This window comes from Coregonus clupeaformis, chromosome 17 (assembly GCF_020615455.1).
Source record: "Coregonus clupeaformis isolate EN_2021a chromosome 17, ASM2061545v1, whole genome shotgun sequence".
NCBI classification, from domain to species: Eukaryota; Metazoa; Chordata; class Actinopteri; order Salmoniformes; family Salmonidae; genus Coregonus; species Coregonus clupeaformis.
In genome coordinates, this window is record NC_059208.1 from 44711480 (window position 1) to 44737040 (window position 25561).

The window sequence follows — 25561 nt, forward strand, 5'->3', positions numbered from 1 at the left end:
CGCAGATGGCCTGGCTGGCCACAACCCCAGCAGACCCTGGGACCAGGGCGTGTGTTTCGTGCCGCCTGTAGCGACACAGCACGAATGAGTTCTGTCATTTCAGCCACCCATGCAGGCTTTTCCAGCTCCGGGCTGCTCTGCCCCCCAGCTCGCACAGAGGGTCTGTCTCCCTGCACCCCCACCAAAGCCCCAGCTGAAGCCCCAGGCCACACCAGCTCCCTCTCCAAAGCCATCTCCAAGGCTACCTGCAATGACTCAGGATGAGCCAGCTGGGTCTGTATGCGCAGCTCCGTAGGAGAGAGCGCCTGTATGAACTGGTCCCGTGCTAGCTCACTCTGCACGGAGGGGGGCATGTGAGCATATGCCCGCCGAGAGAGGCTCTCAATGTCATTAGCTAGCACCCGTAGAGGCTCTCCAGGCTGCCTGCGTCTATTACTCAGTTCGGAGAGCAGTAGCCCGGGCTGTACACACTGTCCATAGCGCCTCCTCAGTGCTCCCACTAAAGCACCATAATCACGTCTGTCCTCGGGGCTAATCAATATCAAACAGGCCAGAGCTTCATCCGTGAGGCATAAAGCCAACTGCAGTGCCCTATCTTCATCCGACCACCCCCTAAAATGAGCTAACAGTTCAAACTGAGCATGAAAAGCTTCCCAATCCGCCTTACCGGAATACTTCGGGGTCTTAACGGATACGGACGCAGCCGGGAACTGGGCGCCGCCATGTTTGTTTACATCCTGAGCCCCAGATTCCTCGTCCCGCCGCGTCGACGTCACTCCCTTGGTCCGCCCACCAGAATCCGCGCGAAACACAGTCGACGAAGCACTCATGCCCGCTTCAGCCGCCATCACTCTAACGTCCTCCCTCAAGCGGCCTCTGGGCTCCGATGCCCTGGCGATCTCCTCAGCCAGAACCCCCAACGTCCATGCACACGCACCTCCTTGGCCATAATCGTCCCCTACCTCCACCTTCACTTTCGGATTCCCTCGAAGCATCTTCAACCCCCGTTCTCACCTACGGTAGCTAGCCACAGAAGTCAGCTAGCTAGCTGGCTAACTTTTATCAACGTTTTTACTTCTGACACCAATGTAATGACCTGACTAGATCATAAAAGAACAACTGTCCAGACAGAGGATTGAGTTTACGAATGGACGGTTTATTAAACCAACTTTACACAGGCTACTGTTTGGCCGTAGCCCACGCCAAATAAATGAAAGATAACCCACAAGCCAATCGTGACCTTCTCTTGTGAAGCCCAGACGTAAAGAGAGAGAGAACAAAGGCTAAACCTGGTCTTAACTTCCAATGCTCCATCCCCCTGCCCAACCCCCCTCCACGCCACTCCGCCAACCGCCAGGATGCCCGGCATCAGAACATTCCAGGCATTCCCGTGATTGGCAGATAGCAGGTTGATTGACATGTTGGACCCCGCGAACACTGGGTACTGGTAGGTACAACACAACCATCTACTAGCCTAACACATAACACACAGCTGTCTGTGCGGGTCGCTACAATATGTTATATGGTTCCTAAGGATGGCATAGCTAACAAATTGTCAGCCAACATAACGTGTAAGGTAACTTATTTGAAAAGTCATTACTTTATTACATTGATCAACATTTGTCATAATTAGTTAAAGCAATGAATTTGTATCCGCTCTCGTTGGACTTCGGCTGCTCACTTGAACAGAAAGGTGGTGCGGCGGTCGTTCGTGGGCAAATATTTCATAAAAATCTGGCATTCTCTGGATTTGTGGTGCCTTCAGGACAACTGGGAACTCGAATAAAAACAAGGTCGAATCATGATGATGTCGTTGATCTTCAGGTCGTAGCTCTAGAAAGAGGCCTGAGTTCCGGATTTACGATTCCGAGTTGGATGACCGTTCAAAACGTATTTTCCTAGTTGGAGCTCGTTATTTCCCTTGTTCCCAGTTGTCTTGAACTCACCGAAATCAAATTTTCGCAGCTCCGAGTTAACAGTTTTGAGCGCGACACAAATTATGCTTCATTGACAGCATGGCCAATGTTTCATGTTGATCATTTTACATTTGGAAAAGAGACCCTTAATCCCAGATTTAGTGATTGCTTTGCAATTACATTTACATTTTAGTCATTTTAGCAGACGCTCTTATCCAGAGCGACTTACAGTTAGTGAATACCATATTTTTTTTATATATTTTTTTTATACTGAACTGCAATGCTTGCAGTTAGCCACTGATTACTTCCAAACCACTCATTGTTGAATTTGCGATTTCCAACTTGTGTAATGTTTATGTCCAATGGCCGATGACCACCGATACGTTTTATCTATAATTTATCTTCATATGACAAGGATTAAAATGGATTTGCCAGCAGATTGTCGACTTGATTCATGATGATGACTGCTAGCTAAGATTTTGAAAGTATGACGTTGACATGAACAGTCCAATCAAAGCTACTGTAGATATAACGTGATTTTACGTCATTTTATCTGTGGCCAATGACCTTGAGCCTTCTTGGATGGGCACTTCTAATGTAACTCTATGGCAGCACCCAAGGGGCTTGAATAGATTTTTTTTAGTTTACAATGTGGGGCTCAAAACAGGCTCTGCCCCACCTGCCCTGAATGACGGGTCGCCACTGTCATACTATGACCAATAAGCATACTATAAACTCAAAGTACATCACAAATAGTACAGTTAGTATGAGTATTCGAACACAGTTTAAGAGTAGGCCTTTACTTGCAATTGCCCTGTAGGTGGCAGTGTTGACTTTATGACGACACGAAGTGATTAATCTAATTTCAAAACGCAAGGCGCGTCTATGTCCATAAGGGGTGCTGTTTGACTTTACCGGCAAAAATAAGCTTTTGAACAAATATTTTAAAACATCTAAATATCCTGATTGAACAACTTGGAACCACACCTCAAAAACAGAGAATCAGCATAAGTACGGTCGGTGCTATACGTTGGTGTTTGAAAAGGCATCAAGCGAAATACTTTGGCTACTGAATATCCAAATTGTTTGGGCACATTTAAGGACGGAGGTAAGTTAACGCCGCGATTGAGACTTTCCTGTTCATGTAGGCTAGCCCACTAGCTAATTCTGTAAATGAAAGGGGGTACGTGGGCATTGTTACAATGTTTCTCTTAATGAGAAGGGTTATAGTTGGCCAAACCCAGAGACAATTGTGTTACGTTGCCTAGAGTCAAAATCGCCCTGCACTTTGACATTTTCAACATTGATTCAATTAGTAAATGTTTTATGCTTTAAAGGAATCGACCTGATTCTATCAAACTCAAGTCATTACTATTTGAATGTTAAATAATGCTTAGCCTATCGAACTACATAAAGGTAGGCTATAATGTATTTTGTGGCTATTCCCTTGGAAATGGCGTGTTGTGATGTGATCTGTCAGGTGTAAATCATACACTTGTTTGAGTAATTCTAGCCCAAGATTAGCGGACTAAATTCAAAGGTGAAGGAAGTGTTGGTGAAGTTCATCAGAAACTTCCTAAACCGTGGAGTTTAGTCCGCTAACCCAAGTCTACCGTTACTCCTTAAGGTCGAATAATCTTATGTTATTTTCAGAGGTAGACGGAGTTTTTGGCTGCCAGAGCCAATCTAAAGTGAATCGATTCTCAATTGTGATACGGTTCTAAAACATGAAGTCCTTTACTTTCATATCACATCAAAATAATTTCTCAAATGCTAAATATACACTTACTGTACACTGTTTTAACCAACTTTAATGCAGTATTTTTCAGTGTTACACTAGCGTTTCCCAAACTCGGTGCACGTTTTGTTTGTTGCTGTAACGCAACACAGCTGATTCAAATGATCAATGTTGATTATTTGAATCAGCTGTGTAGTGCTAGGGCAAAAACCCAAACGTGCACTACTTAGGGTCCCAAGGACCATTACACACAGGTGTTCGGAGCGTGCTAGATAGCAAATTAGCACTGGTGGTCCCTTTTGTCCTCCGTAAACATGTACTGTAACATGGGAGATATGGCCAGATGCGTGTTAATGTTCTGACTCATGGCTCTTAACAAAACGCCCCTGTACAGAAGATGCCTTCGTCCAATGACTTATGTGTAATGGAACTGATGGCCTTGAGATAGGTGTTTTTCAGTCTCTCGGTTTAAATGGTATATCGCCCAAGCCTAGTTTACCTCATGTCACCTCAAACTCCAAAACTGGATTTGGAGGTTGTCTCTACTGCCAGTCCTTGGTATGATAATAGGAAACTATGTGTAACCTATGGTAGCAGTAAAGTATAAAGAATATATATACATATACTGCTCAAAAAAATAAAGGGAACACTTAAACAACAAGTCCAAGTCAATCACGCTTCTGTGAAATCAAACTGTCCACTTAGGAAGCAACACTGATTGACAATAAATGTCACATGCTGTTGTGCAAATGGAATAGACAACAGGTGGAAATTATAGGCAATTAGCAAGACACCCCCAATAAAGGACTGGTTTTGCAGGTGGTGACCACAGACCACTTCTCAGTTCCTATGCTTCCTGGCTGATGTTTTGGTCACTTTTGAATGCTGCCGGTGCTTTCACTCTAGTGGTAGCATGAGACGGAGTCTACAACCCACACAAGTGGCTCAGGTAGTGCAGCTCATCCAGGATGGCACATCAATGCGAGCTGTGGCAAGAAGGTTTGCTGTGTCTGTCAGCGTAGTGTCCAGAGCATGGAGGCGCTACCAGGAGACAGGCCAGTACATCAGGAGACGTGGAGGAGGCCGTAGGAGGGCAACAACCCAGCAACAGGACTGCTACCTCCGCCTTTGTGCAAGGAGGAGCAGGAGGAGCACTGCCAGAGCCCTGCAAAATGACCTCCAGCAGGCCACAAATGTGCATGTGTCTGCTCAAATGGTCAGAAACAGACTCCATGAGGGTGGTATGAGGGCCCGACGTCCACAGGTGGGGGTTGTGCTTACAGCCCAACACCGTGCAGGACGTTTGGCATTTGCCAGAGAACACCAAGATTGGCAAATTCGCCACTGGCGCCCTGTGCTCTTCACAAATGAAAGCAGGTTCACACTGAGCACGTGACAGAGTCTGGAGACGCCGTGGAGAACGTTCTGCTGCCTGCAACATCCTCCAGCATGACCGGTTTGGCGGTGGGTCAGTCATGGTGTGGGGTGGCATTTCTTTGGGGGGCCGCACAGCCCTCCATGTGCTCGCCAGAGGTAGCCTGACTGCCATTAGGTACTGAGAAGAGATCCTCAGACCCCTTGTGAGACCATATGCTGGTGCGGTTGGCCCTGGGTTCCTCCTAATGCAAGACAATGCTAGATCTCATGTGGCTGGAGTGTGTCAGCAGTTCTTGCAAGAGGAAGGCATTGATGCTATGGACTGGCCCGCCCGTTCCCCAGACCTGAATCCAATTGAGCACATCATGTTTTGCTCCATCCACCAACGCCACGTTGCACCACAGACTGTCCAGGAGTTGGCGGATGCTTTAGTCCAGGTCTGGGAGGAGATCCCTCAGGAGACCATCCGCCACCTCATCAGGAGCATGCCCAGGCGTTGTAGGGAGGTCATACAGGCACGTGGAGGCCACACACACTACTGAGCCTCATTTTGACTTGTTTTAAGGACATTACATCAAAGTTGGATCAGCCTGTAGTGTGGTTTTCCACTTTAAATTTGAGGGTGACTCCAAATCCAGACCTCCATGGGTTGATAAATTTGATTTCCATTGATAATTTTTGTGTGATTTTGTTGTCAGCACATTCAACTATGTAAAGAAAAAAGTATTTAATAAGATTATTTCATTCATTCAGATCTAGGATGTGTTATTTTAGTGTTCCCTTAATTTTTTTGAGCAGTGTATGTATATATATATTTTGTGGTCCTCTGTAGCTCAATTGGTAGAGCATGGCGCTTGTAATGCCAGGGTAGTGGGTTCGATCCCCGGGACCACCCATACGTAAAAATGTATGCGCACATGACTGTAAGTCGCTTTGGATAAAAGCGTCTGCTAAATGGCTTATTATTATTATTATTATATTATTTATATATGCAGGGCCAGGGGAATTCTATCTTTTTGGTTTGTTAGGGTTTTCAGTTCATGTCTGAGGTGGTCAGAACAGCCAACATGCACAGCTGAGCCTGGCATGTGGGGAGTGTACGTTACCCCTGCTAATGTGGAACTCTGTGGAGTAACCTATGACCCGTGACACGCAAGGGGGCTGATAAAGATGTCAGGAAATGTCAAACTAGCTGTATTGAGTCATGGAGGTCGCGGATCCCATTGTGTGACACGAACTGCATTCTTTCCTGTACATTTTACTTTGTACCTGTTGCAGATAGGTATGCATGAAGGTTAAAGTTGCCCCTTTCTTTGAAAGGGCACCCTAGTGTTCACTGCCACATTAGCGACGTAAGTAGTGGGGGTGAAGAAGAGAGGTTATTGTACTGTAAGTGAAAGGTTCACATACATTGACCATACTTAACCTTTCACGAGGAGAGTGTCTCACTTTGGAGACCTATTTCAGTAGGCCTACCAGTAACTAATTCTGGGTGGACAGGACACTATATGTGAATTCCTTTTATGGACTAATGGTTCTCTTCCCCATTTAATTTGGGATTGACGCATACAGTGAGGGGAAAAAAGTATTTGATCCCCTGCTGATTTTGTACGTTTGCCGACTGACAAAGACATGATCAGTCTATAATTTTAATGGTAGGTTTATTTGAACAGTGAGAGACAGAAAAACAACAACAAAATCCAGAAAAACACATGTCAAAAATGTTATAAATTGATTTGCATTTTAATGAGGGAAATAAGTATTTGACCCCTCTGCAAAACATGACTTAGTACTTGGTGGCAAAACCCTTGTTGGCAATCAGAGGTCAGACGTTTCTTGTAGTTGGCCACCAGGTTTGCACACATCTCAGGAGGGATTTTGTTCCACTCCTCTTTGCAGATCTTCTCCAAGTCATTAAAGTTTCGAGGCTGACGTTTGGCAACATGAACCTTCAGCTCCCTCCACAGATTTTCTATGGGATTAAGGTCTGGAGACTGGCTAGGCCACTCCAGGACCTTAATGTGCTTCTTCTTGAGCCACTCCTTTGTTGCCTTGGCCGTGTGTTTTGGGTCATTGTCATGCTGGAATACCCATCCACAACCCATTTTCAATGCCCTGGCTGAGGGAAGGAGGTTCTCACCCAAGATTTGACGGTACATGGCCCCGTCCTTCATCCCTTTGATGCGGTGAAGTTGTCCTGTCCCCTTAGCAGAAAAACACCCCCAAAGCATAATGTTTCCACCTCCATGTTTGACGGTGGGGATGGTGTTCTTGGGGTCATAGGCAGCATTCCTCCTCCTCCAAACACGGCGAGTTTAGTTGATGCCAAAGAGCTCGACTTTTGGTCTCATCTGACCACAACACTTTCACCCAGTTCTCCTCTGAAACATTCAGATGTTCATTGGCAAACTTCAGACGGTCCTGTATATGTGCTTTCTTGAGCAGGGGGACCTTGCGGGCGCTGCAGGATTTCAGTCCTTCACGGCGTAGTGTGTTACTAATTGTTTTCTTGGTAACTATGGTCCCAGCTGCCTTGAGATCATTGACAAGATCCTCCTGTGTAGTTCTGGGCTGATACCTCACCGTTTACATGATCATTGCAACGCCACAAGGTGAGATCTTGCATGGAGCCCCAGGCCGAGGGAGATTGACAGTTCTTTTGTGTTTCTTCCATTTGCGAATAATCGCACCAACTGTTGTCACCTTCTCACCAAGCTGATTGGCGATGGTCTTGTAGCCCATTCCAGCCTTGTGTAGGTCTACAATCTTGTCCCTGACATCCTTGGAGAGCTCTTTGGTCTTGGCCATGGTGGAGAGTTTGGAATTTGATTGATTGCTTCTGTGGACAGGTGTCTTTTATACAGGTAACAAACTGAGATTAGGAGCACTCCCTTTAAGAGTGTGCACCTAATCTCAGCTCGTTACCTGTATAAAAGACACCTGGAAGCCGGACATCTTTCTGATTGAGAGGGGGTCAAATACTTATTTCCCTCATTAAAATGCAAATCAATTTATAACATTTTTGACATGCGTTTTCCTGGATTTTTTTGTTGTTATTCTGTCTCTCACTGTTCAAATAAACCTACCATTAAAATTATAGACTGGTCATTTCTTTGTCAGTGGGAAAACGTACAAAATCAGCAGGGGATCAACTACTTTTTTCCCTCACTGTAGTTGCACACTACACAACAGATGATGGGGACAATGGATACATCTCAACACTAGACCTCTTTCAGACCTGAAAACATGTAACTTGATTTTGAAGAGACCCATCATCACCTACTATATCAATGTAGGCCTACCTGCTTTTAATTTAGTGCCAGGCAGGCATCATTACACTGATGCATTTCTCGATTTAAAGCAACCGTCCTAAAGACCTCAGAGTTCCAATACAATTATAAACACCTGAACCATTCATCTAATCGTGGATGGCAGTGCACTGGATTCCATGAAAGATCCATGTTGTTCTCAAGCCGTTGCTTGAAAACTGACATGGGCCAATTTTTAAAGGTGCCATTAACCAGTTGGAAAGTTTATTTTTATTTTTAACCAGACCCCATGAAAAGGCCTCATTGTAATTCCTCGTTAGAGACCACCCCCCTCCTTTTTCTCTCCCCTTTTGACAGTGAGCCACTGACCCACATCCAAGATTTCACCCATTTGGTAGGTAGCTTGCATGACTCTATTGCATTTGCAAACGCTTATACTATAGGGTTGTAACTATTGAGCATGTCATCTAATAACTGTGTGTGACCATTAAAAGGGGCAATCTGCAGTTGCTACATACATTTTTGGATATGTACCCATTGATTCTTGAAGAATATAACTTATAAATGTCTCATGAGCTTAGTTCAACTATCGTACCCCATTAGAACCCAAAATATAAACTTGTTTTACTCCAATGTTTGTAAACTAAGTAAATGTAAACAAACGCTGTATAGCCTCAAAACATGGTTAAAACTATGTTGATATCATGGATGCTCCATGTATGAAATTGAGTGTTTACACTTTTCCAGCCCCGTCCCTCAGCCTTTTACCGAAACAGTGGCGGGGAAATATTTTGTTATTGTTTCAACTGCAGATTGCCGCTTTAAAACATCTAATGGGCTAACAAGGGTATCAGAGCATTTTAATCTCAACATTGTTGTTGCTATTAGATCTCATTGAATGATTCGAGGATCACAACCAGTGCATGAACCCTAAGGTTCCATTGTATCTTTGCCTGCTCACATGTAATGCTGTTAGAGCTGGCTCTATTAATTGGTCATCACATTGTTGGGTTACACTCTAGTAGTCTAGGCCAGAGGCATTGTCTTGTTGTTTGTAGTGGGACCTGGCACCTTATCCTTTGAGGGAACAGGGCTTGGCATTATGAGTCCATGCCAACAGCGATCCTTCCATGGAATCTTTTTTTTGCTTTGGTGTGTTGTGTGAGCTGGTCTTTAGTCAGGGTTGATCATCATTTTCATCAATGTCTCTTATCACATTACCTCTTGTCTGTTGTTGTTTCTCAATTCATAAATCCCAGTAAGTTATAGCCATTATCTCTTTCAAATACAAGCTCTATGATGCTAGCCATTGATGTTTTTATATAAATATGCTGTTCATTCTGACTATTTGGAAAAGAGGGCTGTAATGAAATGTGTTTTGCCACACATCTCTTACAGGGGGAGTATGTTAGCATTCTTACAGGGGGAGTATGTTAGCATTCTTGAAGGAATTTTTAGCCACGTCAGTGTTTGGTGAGTTAGCAGGAAGTATCATCACTGTCAGCCTACTCATGGGGAAATTAAATGAACAAACCCATGCTGAGAATATACGTTTTTGCTAACTGCCTTAGAATGGTCAAGTTGTTGCCTTGTCTAAAAACGTATTTTCTTGAAGATAATCATTTAGTCAATTTCTCCCTTCAAGAGAAGAAGAGCTGGGTTAGGGGAGAAAAACTTGACAGTTGGAATTGTGATGCATCACATGCTGCCTGCTACTGTAACTGCATTGGGTTTACCGTGTCACATTTAGTGTCGTTTTAATAAGGTTAGTCTCTGTGCTTCTTTGTCGTCCTTCTAGTTTTGGCTTTTCTGCCTGTTCAGCACAGATAACAGGGAAGCCTCGGCTGCACTGAGGATCATGTGAAATCTAGACTGACACAGGAGTCCAGTGAGGGTAGGAGGATTCCATTATGTGTGTTTTGTACAGAGTTGACTTTGAAATCCACTAAGGTAATACACTCTCAGACAACCTCAGTTTTCACTGTACTTTGAGTTCTCACTCTGTCGATGCAAAGATACACATGCATTTATAGAAGGTCGCTGGAGGGTTATGGCACAAAGAATAGGCATTGTCTCAAGGGATCCTAATAGGGTTAAGAACTATTACTGTCAACCATTATGTACTGTCTGAAGAACCACCTTGCCCATTTTAATGATAAGACAAGAAGTTGGGTGGGAGGAAAATCCCTTTTGGGGACCCAGAACGATTCTTCCCAGTTCCCACGGGGTAGCCAATGGTAGTTGAACAAATAAACAGCTGTGACCTAAGAAGACATCAACAATTAGCACCATCTTATCAAGGTCTCTCCAGCACTTCAACAGATGAGTCTCCAGTATAATTCAACAGAACTGGACTGGCATTCTTCTGAAGAGGTTAGGCTGCTCATCGTGGCTCTTCGTGGGGAAACCTCAAATTAGAGCGAGACGGCCCCAGAGCTCTGGAGAGTCTGGTTTATTTATACAAGATGATGAGCATGCCGTCAGAGACCAGATGAGCCCAAAGCGGGAGTTTCCGTTAATCCTTACCTCACCGGACAAGTATTTCAACTGCCCCGAGTCCCCCCTGTTATTCTTGTCGTGCTATGAATCATGGGACGCTTGGTCATGAGGTTACGCTCCTCTAAATGGTGTCACAGGAGATATTCAGAGCCCAGTGCTGTCCTACAGACAGTTCACAGTTCTAGCCCTCTTTCCGAGTACTGTGTTCTCACAATGCTGTGTGTGGCCTCACTATAATCACTTTCTTAAGTGTACCTGCTCTGGGGGAAAACCGTAAGAGGTCAACACAGGGATAAGTTAGACCCAGACTTTGCCTGAGCAAGGCTGGCTCAACTAGTGGCTCAACTCTACAGACACCTGTGTCCTATTTGACTTGTGCCAGCCTGCAGGGCCTGGCCTTTGTGACGTAATGATGGGCCAGTGCTTTTGGCACTGCCTGCCTTGCCATCCATCCACACCCTTTATATCATCATAAGTCTGTGTATAGACTTCCACCTCATCCCAATAAGCCATGGGGCTTGAGAACTTCTCTACACCCACTGACCAGCCCATCTTACAACCCTGATGCCTTTACCGTACACCAGTCTTCTAGCTTTCTGACTGCCCTGATGACTGTTAACCAAATAGCCTTTTAGTAAGTGAACTATACAGTTAGCCGCCAGTTGACTCTAAGTGTATCAGGCTAATACCTTACCTGTTAACCGCTGTGATGCCCATATGCCAGCAATGTGCTTGTGCTATCAAACGACCCACTCTGTGTGTGTGTGGTGCTTTAGTTTTACTCTTACTTTGCCCCCAATTGTTTCCAAAACTATGTGCTAATTTGAATGTCTGAAGGAGGTTATTTCTACAGTATTTTTGTATCGGGTTTGAGAGTGCATAGGCTTGAGCTTGTTCTTGTGAAAAGGTGTGTGTGTGTGTGAGAGAGACTCCACCACACACACATTCCTAAACAGTTTCCTCACACAGCCTCTGGGCACGATAAAGCAGAGCTGGAGGAGAGCCATGTCATTATGAAAAGTGTAATCAAACGATCGGCAGCGGGCCCAAAGTAAACTAAAGTCCAAGCCCAGTAGTGGAAAACAACCTGTAGAAGCAGAATCCTTGGAGCAGGCGGTAACCACGGCACCGCTACTCCCCTATTTGACCTAGATATTTTATGTGTATGTGTTGATGTAGGCTGGGTGCCCTTTTTTCCCCCTTTTTTTTGTAGGTCTGTCCTTGAGCTGTTCTTGTCTATTAATCTCTATTTCGCAACAGCTAATGGGGATCCTAATAAAATACCAAAAAGCCGCAGCTCAAATTTGGCTTAACGGATCATCAGTGACAACCTTAAACATGGCAACAAACCAAAGATGACACTAAGTAGTATAAACCAAACTTAATGATGTGGAAAATGGTCTTGGCAGAACTTTTCCACACTGCAAAGAGGTAATATAAATGGCTTCAGAGATGGTCCTCCGGAGTGTTATCATTTTGGCTTCTTCATGTGACTTACAAGGCTGGAAATGGGTTGAGATAGGAACAACCTAGAGGCGAATGGAGGATGCTTAAGTCCTTACAAGGGCAACTGGCCCTTTAATGTTTGCAGACGTTTTTCACCCTTGGAATGTCTTTCTCATGTCTAATGTGCTTGTCACTTGTTTGTAAAGCTGTATGTTAGATGTGTTATGCATGTTTGTGTGGCCATCCGTGTCTGATCAAGCCTTCCGTTATGTCAGAACTTGGAACAGAAGTCTGGCCCACTGTGTTCGGTGGTCAAACCACACACCCTTGAGTCTTTGACCTGGGGGACGGGGCAATGTGAGTCAATGTGTCATCATCAGCACTCATGTAGCGCTTCTCCCTTTGAGTAGGAAGCAGATTTACTCACAAAGAATTGCATCATTTAAAATAGTGCAAGCAAAACACTGTTCAAGACAAGACGCTGGTTTGGGCAGAATCAAGTAAAAAGTATGCCGCTACGGTGCTACCTTAGGAGGTTATGCTTGCAGTGATATGTTGCATAAAAAGAAAATGAAGAACTAATAGGACTATGTTTACATTACATTGGCTATTATTTTAATAATCTCCTCTTGTCTCAACAGATTAAACCCTACGGACTTTAATCCGACTGGATACCGAAGAAGGATTAAGACTCCGGGAGGCTTGAGAGAATCAGGACCTGATCTTTGGGGGACTGGGTTTGAGGATTGACCAACTTTGGATATTTGATGCAAGGGATCTGGATGCACCAGGACTATCCCAAAATTGAGGGTCACAGGGGATACCTGTCTTCATCAGCCTGCAGGGCGGCGACAGAAAGCAGGGCGCTGAACCGACAGAACCGGCGGAGCCCAGGAATGAGCGAGTTCTGGCACAAGATGGGCTGCTGCGTGGTGGCCAAACCCCCACCGGTGAGTCTGGGCCAGCTGCCCCTTATTTACTCATGTAGAGGTATAAAATGCCCACTACTTTAACATTCTCTGTCAGGTTTCACAAAATGCCCCATCTAATAGATGTAACAGACTATGGAGTATACTCCCCAAGCTTGCTTTATATTAGAACCTGGCCACTTCTATTCAACCCTCTCTTGCCAAGATGTGTTTCTCAGAGGTTGTTGAGGTCCCTGGCAAGTCTTGCAAATCTTGTAGCCAAAGGCAAGGTTTGGGCATCCCAGGCAGCCAAGCATGCTTACTCTGACCACAAACTAGAACTTGAAAAGTGTTTTTGGCTGTTGCATTCAACACAAAGTTATCAGAGCTTTATTGGCATGTACAGTGGGGAAAAAAGGTATTTAGTCAGCCACCAATTGTGCAAGTTCTCCCACTTAAAAAGATGAGAGAGGCCTGTAATTTTCATCATAGGTACACGTCAACTATGACAGACAAAATGAGATTTTTTTTCTCCAGAAAATCACACTGTAGGATTTTTTATGAATTTATTTGCAGATTATGGTGGAAAATAAGTATTTGGTCAATAACAAAAGTTTCTCAATACTTTGTTATATACCCTTTGTTGGCAATGACACAGGTCAAACGTTTTCTGTAAGTCTTCACAAGGTTTTCACACACTGTTGCTGGTATTTTGGCCCATTCCTCCATGCAGATCTCCTCTAGAGCAGTGATGTTTTGGGGCTGTCGCTGGGCAACACGGACTTTCAACTCCCCTCCAAAGATTTTCTATGGGGTTGAGATCTGGAGACTGGCTATGCCACTCCAGGACCTTGAAATGCTTCTTACGAAGCCACTCCTTCGTTGCCCGGGCGGTGTGTTTGGGATCATTGTCATGCTGAAAGACCCAGCCACGTTTCATCTTCAATGCCCTTGCTGATGGAAGGAGGTTTTCACTCAAAATCTCACGATACATGGCCCCATTCATTCTTTCCTTTACACGGATCAGTTGTCCTGGTCCCTTTGCAGAAAAACAGCCCCAAAGCATGATGTTTCCACCCCCATGCTTCACAGTAGGTATGGTGTTCTTTGGATGCAACTCGTCGTGTTTGGAGGACAAAGAATGCTGAGTTGAGTTTTTACCAAAAAGTTCAATTTTGGTTTCATCTGACCATATGACATTCTCCCAATCCTCTTCTGGATCATCCAAATGCACTCTAGCAAACTTCAGACGGGCCTGGACATGTACTGGCTTAAGCAGGGGGACACGTCTGGCACTGCAGGATTTGAGTCCCTGGCCGCATAGTGTGTTACTGATGGTAGGCTTTGTTACTTTGGTCCCAGCTCTCTGCAGGTCATTCACTAGGTCCCCCCGTGTGGTTCTGGGATTTTTGCTCACCGTTCTTGTGATCATTTTGACCCCACGGGGTGAGATCTTGCGTGGAGCCCCAGATCGAGGGAGATTATCAGTGGTCTTGTATGTCTTCCATTTCCTAATAAATGCTCCCACAGTTAATTTCTTCAAACCAAGCTGCTTACCTATTGCAGATTCAGTCTTCCCAGCCTGGTGCAGGTCTACAATTTTGTTCTGGTGTCCTTTGACAGCTCTTTGGTCTTGGCCATAGTGGAGTTTGGAGTGTGACTGTTTGAGGTTGTGGACAGGTGTCTTTTATACTGATAACAAGTTCAAACAGGTGCCATTAATACAGGTAACGAGTGGAGGACAGAGGAGCCTCTTAAAGAAGAAGTTACAGGTCTGTGAGAGCCAGAAATCTTGCTTGTTTGTAGGTGACCAAATACTTATTTTCCACCATAATTTGCAAATAAATTCATTAAAAATCCTACAATGTGATTTTCTGGATTTTTTTTCCTCAATTTGTCTGTCATAGTTGACGTGTACCTATGATGAAAATTACAGGCCTCTCTCATCTTTTTAAGTGGGAGAACTTGCACAATTGGTGGCTGACTAAATACTTTTTTTCCCCACTGTACATGCATGCTTAGAACAGTCAAAAGTTAAACACTGCCCGACGATCGCTCTACCCATTTAGATTTTACGCCAAGATGTTACGGGGGGACCCTTTTAAATGCATCAAAGTCCAATACATCTGTTGGCAAAGGCCGGTGTATTTATGATGTTTTTCAGACTCCATCTGCAATCACTTACAGGCTGATATCTTTAAACGGGTGACGTTTTTATAGCTTGCAGTTCAGGGGCATCCACATCGTGAGCGATATCTTGAGTGCCATCTTTGATTTGTTATTGCACTATACTTAGGGTGAATGCCAGTCAATAATATTCACTGACCATCTGACCCATGGCACATGTTCAACAAAGATGTTGCCTGTAATATAAAGTACCAGTCAAAAGTTTGGACACACCTACTCATTCAAGGGCTTTTCTTTATTTTTTACTATTTTCTACATTGTAGAATAATAGTGAAGCCATCAAAACGATGAAATAACACATGGAATTATGTAGTAACCAAAAAAGTGTTAAACAAATCAAAATATATATTACATTTGAGATTCTTCAAATAGCCACCCTTTGCCTTGATGACAGCTTTGCACACTTGGCATTCTCTCAACCAGCTTCACCTGGAATGCTTTTCCAACAGTCTTGAAGGAGTTCCCACATATGCTGAGCACTTGTTGGCTGCTTTTCCTTTACTCTGCCGTCCGATTCATCCCAAACCATCTCAATTGGGTTGAGGTCGGGGTATTGTGGAGGTCATCTGATGCAGCACTCCATCACTCTCCTTCTTGGTAAAATAGCTCTTACACAGCCTGGAGGTGTGTTGGGTCATTTTCCTGTTGAAAACAAATGATAGTCCCACAAAGCCCAAACCAGATGAGATGGCGTATCGCTGCAGAATGCTGTGTTCGCCATGCTGCTTAAGTGTGCCTTGAATTCTAAATAAATCACAGACAGTGTCACCAGAAAAGCACCCCCACACCATAACACCACCTCCTCCATGCTTTACGGTGGGAACTACACATGCGGTGATCATCCGTTCACCCACACCGCGTCTCACAAAGAAATGGCGGCTGGAACCAAAAATCTCCAATTTGGACTCCAGACCAAAGGACAGATTTCCACCGGTCTAAAGTCCATTGCTTGTGTTTCTTGGCCCAAGCAGGTCTCTTCTTCCTATTGGTGTCCATTAGTAGTGGTTTCTTTGCAGCAATTCGACCCTGAAGGCCTGGGTTCCTGAGTGGCGCAGTGGTCTAAGGCACTGCATCGCAGTGCTAGCTGTGCCACTAGAGATCCTGGTTCGAATCCAGGCTCTGTCGCAGCCGGCCGCGACCGGGAGACTCATGGGCAGCGCACAATTGGCCTAGCGTTGTCCAGGGTAGGGGAGGGAATGGCCGGCAGGGATGTAGCTCAGTTGATAGAGCATGGCGTTTGCAACGCCAGGGTTGTGGGTTCGATTCCCACGGGGGACCAGTATGAAAAAAATAAAAATAATAATGTATTCACTAACTGTAAGTCGCTCTGGATAAGAGCGTCTGCTAAATGACTAAAATGTAAAAATGTAATTCACACAGTCTCCTCTGAACAGTTGATGTTGATGTGTCTGTGACTTGAACTCTGTGAAGCATTCATTTGGTCTGCAATTTCTGAGGCTGTTAACTCTAATGAACTTATCCTCTGCAGCAGAGAACTCTGGGTCTTCCATTCCTGTGGCGGTCCTCATGAGAGCCATTTTCATCATTGCGCTTGATGGTTTTTGCGACTGCACTTGAAGAAACTTTCAACGTTTTTGAAATGTTCCGTATTGACTGTGGAAGAACTTCCTTTTTGCTCTCCAGAAGCGACCGCCGACCCTTGACCTCCTCAGGGCGGTACCATTTCCTGACCCTCACTCTTTCCTGGCCCAGGTTTTGCAGGGAGAGTTGCGTAATGGCGGGTTGTGTCCATCCGTTCCCACTCGTCAACAATGAACCCGGGGGCTCAAGAGAGAGGAAGGGGACTGGGCCACTGTCCTGTGGGATGGTTTTTTCCCTCCCTCCTTCCTCTTTTTTTTAATTTTAGGGCCTGTGTTTGTTCTATTGTGGGGGGAGGACAATACAGTTACGCCAGCTTTAAATAAATACATGCAAGTGTATCCAGAGGGTAGGGTCTTGTGTGGCGTGTCACTTTTTGAAGATTACTGTATTGAGACCCTTTTTACTGATGTTCTCATGAGACGTTGGTAGTTTGGGTCTGCCTAACTTCCTGTATGTCAGTCATGTAATTGCTACCCACTTTTCTAAGCATAGGCTATGACAAAGGGTTACTGACACACAACATATACTGAATGCCTCTCCTAAAATAAGTTGCTAAGCGACTGTTTCTCTTTTGCAGCACACGCAGCTGACCAATTAGCTAGACCTTCCATCAATCATCCACTGGATAGCATACCTCCCAATTAAGCAACATTATAGTGCAGGGTTTATTTCTGAGTTTGGTATGACTCATGGCTGCCACTTCAGAGTGGATGCCAACTAGCTGGGCATTTGGTTAGGTTTGGTATGCCTTTTTAATGATTCAAGGGCTGTTAGGACTGAAATACCAAACGGCAAAGTGTTTAAGTTGTAAATGATTGCCATATTGATACTCAGAAGTTGATCTACACAGAGTGAGGTCCCTACTTGATCGTCAAAGAATGTCAAAAGAGCCAAGAAAAGTATAGGTTTACCTTATTTGATCACATATGTTCATTGATTTCAATTCCTTACATTGCAAGGTGTTCACTGATTCAATATGTTAGCAAAATATGCTTGCTGAAATGGTCAGGAGGTTGTCTTTGAGTCTGTGGGAATGACTGATTTCCTCTGCCATGCCAATGTAGCAACAAGAATGGTCGGTAAGATGACTGATTCATTGGGTATGTAGGCATGCTCCAACAGGTCCTCAGAATTCAAGATGACGTCAAGAAAAGACACCCACATGTGTCTCACACACACAGTGGTCTACCTTGTTTTAGTAACATGACTAGCTCATAGGATACAGGGTTCAACGTTTGGTCAGCAGCATGTTTTTGTTTCTTTTGATGTAAACATCGGTCAAAGTTGCTTATTTAACACTTAAAATGGCCAAAGGTCTATATGCAGGTCAATGGCATAAGGCGACGATAAACTAACAATATAGTGGAAAATTAAAAAGCCTTCATTTTTTTATGGCTTATGCATAGCAAGAAAATTGAATTTATTATTAGCCGTCAAACGTAATTTTTTTTTTTACAAATCCTCTACATGACTGCTTCTGGAAGTTTTTTGCACAGGCTTTTTTGACATTGTTTACTATCCAGCATCAACTTCTGTTTATTCTATAGTATTTCATCCCATGATCAATAGACCACCTCATGGTATACACCTATAACCAAATAAGCATTCCTCTCCTGTGACTCTAATAATATATGCTGCTTAATCATTGTTCGATTAAGTGCATGTTTATTTTGTAATTTGAGCTGAATTAAAATCTAATTTTGCTTTCATTTTGGTTGCACAGCCACTGTGCTATCCATATTTTAATTACTATTTATTTGGTCACTGGCCACTGACCTCTGGCGTTTTGCATTTGTTTCAGAAGAAGAAGAAGAGGAAGATTGACTGCAGCATGATCGGAGAGCCCACAAACTTTATGCACCTCACACACATTGGCTCTGGGGAGATGGCAGAAGGTTTGCCGCCGGTATGTATAAGGTTTTGGCTACTTTCATAAAGATCAGCCTTTTTACACATTTTGTAATCAGTGTTTAGAAGAATGATAGGTCAGTCAGTAATCATGACAGATACATCTCTAATAATTGTAGTGAGTACTTCTGTTATTTTGTCTTTGCATTACACTTGCGTTGCATGTCACATTAGTTTTAAACTGTTATTTCAACATATTGCGTAAAACATATCAATGCACCATGGTACAAACCAGGGAATTGGTATTGTCCAGAGGTTTTCTTTGGACAAAAATGAATACAGAAACACTGAAGCTTTAATACATGAACACTAGTCCCACCTCCATTCGTTGGCTAGCTGGCCCATAGCCATCCAGCCACCTGCAGCCCCACTTTTGAACAAGGCTTAGCCTGTGCAAGAGGCGGAAGTGTTCCTGTGAAACACAGGCCCTGAAATGGACCCCCTCCCTCCCACTTCATGCCAATGATGTTCCCTAGACCCTATTGCTCAGTCCCTCTTCCCTTTCTGGGAGTGATTCCAGAGGGCACACAGAGAAGGGACAGTGACAGGGGACACAGCTGGAAGGCCTTGGCTGCTAAATGAAAGGCCCCCTCTGTGTCCTGCAACACTGGTAGAGGATTCCCCCAATCATCTAGCACAGGAACCCAAAACAAGAACTCCTTTCTGTGCCTGTTAAAGGGGTACTCTGACATCCCACTGAAAACCAAGTCAACTCACCAGTGATCAAGTCTTGTTTACTTAGCATTGACAACCTTTAAATGCATTAATGAGCTTTAATGCCGAATGAGAGAAGTTTTTTGTTTACACTAAGCCGGCAACTCCACTGCGAACCATAACTAACCCTGATAATGATACAAAGGCCATTAATTGGAGTCAATGCACTGGAACAGTGCAAACAGGCGTGGCAGACAAACACTGCTGCCTTTTGTTTAAGCAGAATTATTACATAACACCATTACAAAATGTCTGTCTGTGTAATCTTGACACTGCCTCACCTTCTGCGCCGTCAGTATTCCGACTACAGGTTTGGTTTTGAGTTTTCATGCACAATGTTCTAATCTTGCAAAGTTAGTTTGCATTTCCACATAACCACATCTAGTTTATCCATCAACTATTTACTTCCACTAGGGATTGTGGGGCTACATTGTGTTCCCATTTGGCATATCAAATATCAACATATCACACCAATATGTGAGCAAAGGGCACTTACTTAGCACAGTTTTTGTTGTATAATCCAGCTGCAGGTGGAGTGAATTAACAGGTACTCTTTACTAACACTTGTGACAGAACTGACTGTTACATAATACCAGAAAACAGGTCAGATTGTCAATGTCCTCTGTTCTTGCTGGCTGATGCTCAACTGTATTTTTACATTATTCTACCAGGGAGTGATGTTTGTGTGACTGACATTTTGTTCTTGTCCCCTCTGCAGTCAGGGTCAGTCCAGGAACAGATGAGGTCCAAAGGACCCAGCACCAATGGCAGAAGCAGCCTCTTATAGCCAGTAAGTACACTCGATATCAGGGCTGCCCAACCCTCTTCCTGGAGATCTACCGTCCTGTGGGTTTTCAGTCCAACCCTAATTTAACACACCTGATTCTACTTATTAGCTGCACAACAAGACCTTAACTAGCTGAATCAGATACGCTAAATTAGGGTTGGACTGAAAACCTACAGGACAGTAGATCTCCAGGAAGAGGGTTGGGCAGCCCTGCTCTATATAATCCAGTACACACACTTATGTACACATACACTCACTCTTTGGATCATACGGTTTTAGGGGTTAAATAAATATGAATTATGAAATTCTGGGGAAAGTATCACACTGGGGGAAAGTGCAGCTGAAAGTGTTCATCTTAATTAGTTTATTTTATACTGGGGATTTGTTTGTCAAGCAGTAGGATATTAAAGGATAGCTCTCCCCATCTTTTCTACTTTCAAATGATGACGATGAACTACTAGCCTAAGTTCTTGGAAAACTTTTTTTTCAAACACTTAACTGCATACTCTGTATTTAAGATTTTTTATTTTGTATCTGAAGATATTATTCTTCATCAAGGTTTTACTTTTACACTGCTCTCCAATGACGTTTTGTTGTGGTTTCAGACATATGGACCAATCCAGAGACTCTATGTGAGCTCCTCATTTCCCCCGTCCTCGGACCCAGCCTCAAGCCAACCTGCATGGACCAACTCTGCATATTGCACTTAGGCCCACAACGACCACCGCAAATGGCACAATAAAAAAGATGACTCAATTTCCCAGAATCCCTTTTAGCCCCCATCATCCAGTTTCAAATGGAACATGACTCTTGCCTTGAAGTGGGAAAGTACCCTGGATTCTCACTCAGCACTGGGGACTGGACAGGATTGTGTGGGGGCTTTTAGGTTGCTTTGATAGAACATAGGAGGTCTTTTTTTACACTTCAGACTGCTGGTGGATATGGATTTTCCCATTTGCCTCGGTCTCAAGCAAGGGATTGTCCGAACATTTCATATTTCTCGAACAAGACCATCTCACAAGTGTGATACTGCTCTTGCAACAACTCAGACAAACATGTTTTCTTTATTCTTGACTTGAAGTGGTGTGCATTTGTGCCCTTTTAAAAGTGTTGTCTGTAATGATTATAATGCCTTATAAGTAGTGAATGGTGGAAATTGAGCCCATCTGTTTTCTATAGTGCCATGACAAGCAGGCATTTTTCATATGTATTGCTAAAGTGCAGTGGTCAAATTGTTATTTAGGTTTTGGACGCAAAGTTGCTCAATTGACAAGCAGGATGTGGCATCACCCTTGGCTCCACCCACTACTTGTCTGGAGTACTGTGAGATCCAATCCTAGCAGCATTGTAGACATCCAGGGGTGGGAGTGGTCACTTGTAGGCCTAGTTTGCTAATGTTTTGGCACTTTGCCTGTTTCAGTTGGATGATTCTTAGAAGTTTTCCACAGTCTTACTCACACACATTTCACCATTAGTCACTCAGTCTCTTACAACCACACGTCAAGTTTCTCATAGACACCCCTTCGTATATACTTCTACCTTAAGTGTTATTGCCAAAGTTATACCTTTTATATTGGGTGCTTTTTTTTTTACCATGCATGCTTTAACACCAGTAAATCTGAACACTGGATAGCACTGGCAGGTAGCGTAGCGGCAGTTAGAGCGTTGGGGCAGTAACCGAAAGGTCGCTGGTTTGAATACCCGAGCAGACAAGGTGAAAAATCTATCGCTGTGCCGTTGAGCAAGGCACTTAACCCTAATTTTCTCCAGGGGCACTTTACTACTATGGTGGACCATGTAAAACAACACTTCACTGCACCTATCTGGTGTATGTGACAAAAAAAAATATATATATATATATGTTTTTTTTTTTCATTACCTTCTGTAGTGTCCCATAGACTCCCTTCTGGGGGTTTTAAACGTTTTAATGGGGTAGTAGTCTTGTTGCGCAATTCACTTGTAAGCATTTGCAAGCTGAATGTAAGATGCAGTAATTAATCTTGATCTAATTGCTTTATCTAAAAACTCACCAAGTTGGACTGTTAGTTCAGCAGGGTTATGTCACCAACACCTCAAATGTATCAAAAACTATGGCAACTTGGCTTTGGTTCTCCTGTTGCACAGTGTTGGTCTTAGAATTGGCCCCTGTCAGTCTAAGCTGAGACATGATCATTCGCTTTTTAGCTATTCTGAAAGGTGACCTTATGGGCTTTCTGTTTCAATGACGATCTACAGTTCAGGTTAGAAGAAACGGCAAAGAGAAAGTAATGGCAGATTTTTTTGTTTTGTTATTTATCATAGCACAAGTTATTTTGCCTCTACAGCTAAATGGACCCGCTGTTGTCATTGTATTCAATATGAAATTCAGATGCATGCCTACTACAGTTCAGGCAAACGCTTGCCATATGAGTGAGTTTTCATAGAAATTATTTTAATTATTTGTTTTAGGACTGCCCTCTTATATTTTTGTCAGCTGTGGAGCTGGATTTTTAAGTTCTTTGTTTAAGTTTTGATTAATATGTTTTAAGATTTCTTATCTCTGACTGAAGAGATTCCAGGATGCAATGTACTCGCTTTCTTTTTCAGTCTCTGAGATGTTGCATTGTTTTCCTGGGTCTCCCTCTTTGCTTCCTTTTAATTGCACACGTGTTGCACAGTCCTCCTATGCGGACGTTGGTGTACAGATGTGTAGTAGTAGAGTAAGTATTTCAACTGCCGCAAACCTGTAAGAGTGTTTTCTCTGCATCTGGGCTTTTTCCCTCCTGAAAATACAGTCTATATTTTATGTATCCCTGTGTGTTTCTGGTGTTTGTTTACTTGAAAGTGCCATTGAATTTGAAGGGGCACAACCTCCAGAGGTTGATATTTATGGCAGTGGTTCCCAAACTGTGGGGTGCTCCCCCGAGGGGGGGAGGGTCCCCCATAAATAAAAAATAAATGTGTTCTTTTTTAACTTTTTTTAAGGAACTCAATCCGGCTATGCATTTCTCTTGAAAGTTGTAATGGTAGAATGCACAAGGTGCAATTTTGAAATTGGGTAGCGCATAATCAGTTCCTCTTGTCATGTTAGTCATTGCATACCTTAGAAAGCTTGTCAGAAATGTCCAGATAAACTAGCCCATGTCAGCTAACATTTTATTTTTTTGTCCATAGATATTGATGTAATTTTTGTCACTCAAATATCACATGAATACACATTAGACATGGCAAAATGTATAGAATTGCAAGAAAATTATTTTTAAAACGGCAAAAGAAATATGGGGGGCCCCTGAGTGAAAAAGTTTGGGAACCCCTGATTTAGGGAATAATGTACAGACAAATTATACCCAGTTTAAGAGTTTGGTAATAAAAGTAGACAATACTTTCTGAGTTTAGGAAAACCAAACATTGAAAGTGTTTAATTAGTAATCAGAACAAATCACTTTTGATATCAACCTCTTTTACATTTGCTGTGATGAACTAGACTCAAATTTCAGTTCCAATGTTTCCAACGGCCAGAGCAAATCTCACTGTGCAACGTTGCAGGAAGAGACTTACTATTATGAGAGGCTCCGCACATCTCATCCTCCAACATCTTGTGTTTTATTACAAGCAGCTGTCTGAGACCGCAGTAATCTCAACAACCTATAATAATGATTTTAATCTGTGAGGAGCCCAGAGTCTAACCATCGGGCAGAGTCCAGGATAACACATTCATTACCTACTTCACTGGGGAGGGGGAAAGTGCCCATGGAAAAACTGAAGATGTGGTAGGTGTAGTTTGGTGCAAACAACATGTGGGAAAAGACTGAAGCTATTGTCGTTGCAATGACGGTAGTGTAAACTTGACACAGGGCAAGGATGACTCCATAAACAAACTGCTGGCTGGCTGTAGTTAGCTATTTGTAATTTATCTCAACAGACTAGAAATATATTTCACTTGAAAGTAAATTAGTGTGGGAACCATGAAGTATCATCACTTACTATTTCCAGTTTGTCCAATAAAGACAGACTATATAGGTTTAGAAATGTTCGTTAAACGTTTTTGAAGGTTGACAGCATTCTAAACTTTCAACTGAACCATCGAAGACTAAATGTAAAAAGTAGACCACATACACGTCACCACATGTTCCACTGCTCAGTGTGATACTTTCCCCAGAATTTCATATTTATTTGCCCATTATATCGGAATCTCTTTTGCACCTAAGCAATTGTACATTATATTTACATTTAGCAGACTTACAGTGACCACATTTTCATACTTTTTTCTCTTCTCCATACTCTATGGGAATCAAACCTACAACCCTGGCTTTACAAGCGCCAACTGAGCCACACGGGACCTACCCTATAATAATGTTTTTTGTTTTGCCCAGTGATTTCTCTCCTGTCCTCACCATAAGGTTTTCAGCTTCTCTCGCCCGTCACTCTTCAATGTTTTTTTTTGTTGAGGATATTAAACCTTCAACAACACTCTACTTCCTCTTTAACAATGGACTCTGTTCCTATATAAAACATTGGGCATAGCCAACAGTCTCGGGCCTTGGCTGCATGCACGCCACTGTACACACACACACACACACACACACACACGTGTCCTTGGCAGAGCCCAGCAAAAGCCCATCGCAAGAATGAAGGAAATCTATGGCCCATTGTGCTTCTTGATTACACTAAAGGCCGCCGGCAGATCAGATCGGGCCTGGAACAAGATAAGAGCTCCTTTTCATTGCATTTCAGCATGAGAAGTTGGGCCGGTTGGTTAATATATAACATGGGCTGTTTATATCGGGCCTCCAAATAACGACTAGTAGTGGTGGTTCTGTAATGAATCTTACACAATCCGCAGACACAATGACTGATGGTAGTTATCAGACTACTGAGCCACTGCTGCACTTGCTGTACTGCAGGTCCTGTTTTACAGCCCAAGTAATGGACATGCTGTAATGTCTCCAACTGTTTTAAAAAATAGTAATAATTGTTTTTGTTTTTTACAATGGAAAATATTCCAGTCTGAATTTAAACGACTTAAACCAGGTAGAACATGTGTAGAAATTATAATGAACTTATTTTTTTAGAATTGAATCTGAACCATTATTCTTCAAAGTATTTTCAATATAAAGATATTAGCAGCACTATTTTGATTGATTTTGTGGTCTCAAACCAGTGAGTTTAACTTTCTTCATCAACAATATGGGTAAAATGTTATTATTGTCAATGAAAGAAGTGGGAATGTT

The 25561-nt window shown here is 43.2% G+C and overlaps 1 protein-coding gene across 7 annotated transcripts; it reads left to right on the forward strand.

Annotated features, from left to right (window-relative positions):
• Window positions 1–1430: 1430 nt before the first annotated feature.
• On the forward strand, window positions 1431–23140 carry LOC121586883 (CDC42 small effector protein 1). 7 transcript variants are annotated; one of them, XM_041903912.2, is made up of 7 exons: window positions 2806–3024; window positions 8658–8694; window positions 10099–10194; window positions 12887–13195; window positions 18744–18848; window positions 20283–20354; window positions 20957–23140. In XM_041903912.2, exons 4-6 carry the CDS (start codon window positions 13013–13015, stop codon window positions 20349–20351), a joined length of 357 nt encoding a protein of 118 aa, XP_041759846.1. In that variant the 5' UTR covers window positions 2806–3024; window positions 8658–8694; window positions 10099–10194; window positions 12887–13012; the 3' UTR covers window positions 20352–20354; window positions 20957–23140. The 7 variants fall into 7 exon arrangements, with proteins under 7 accessions (XP_041759849.1, XP_041759846.1, XP_041759847.1 ...); XM_041903915.2 differs by lacking the exons at window positions 2806–3024; window positions 10099–10194 and adding an exon at window positions 1431–1447; XM_041903913.2 differs by lacking the exon at window positions 10099–10194.
• Window positions 23141–25561: the final 2421 nt, after the last annotated feature.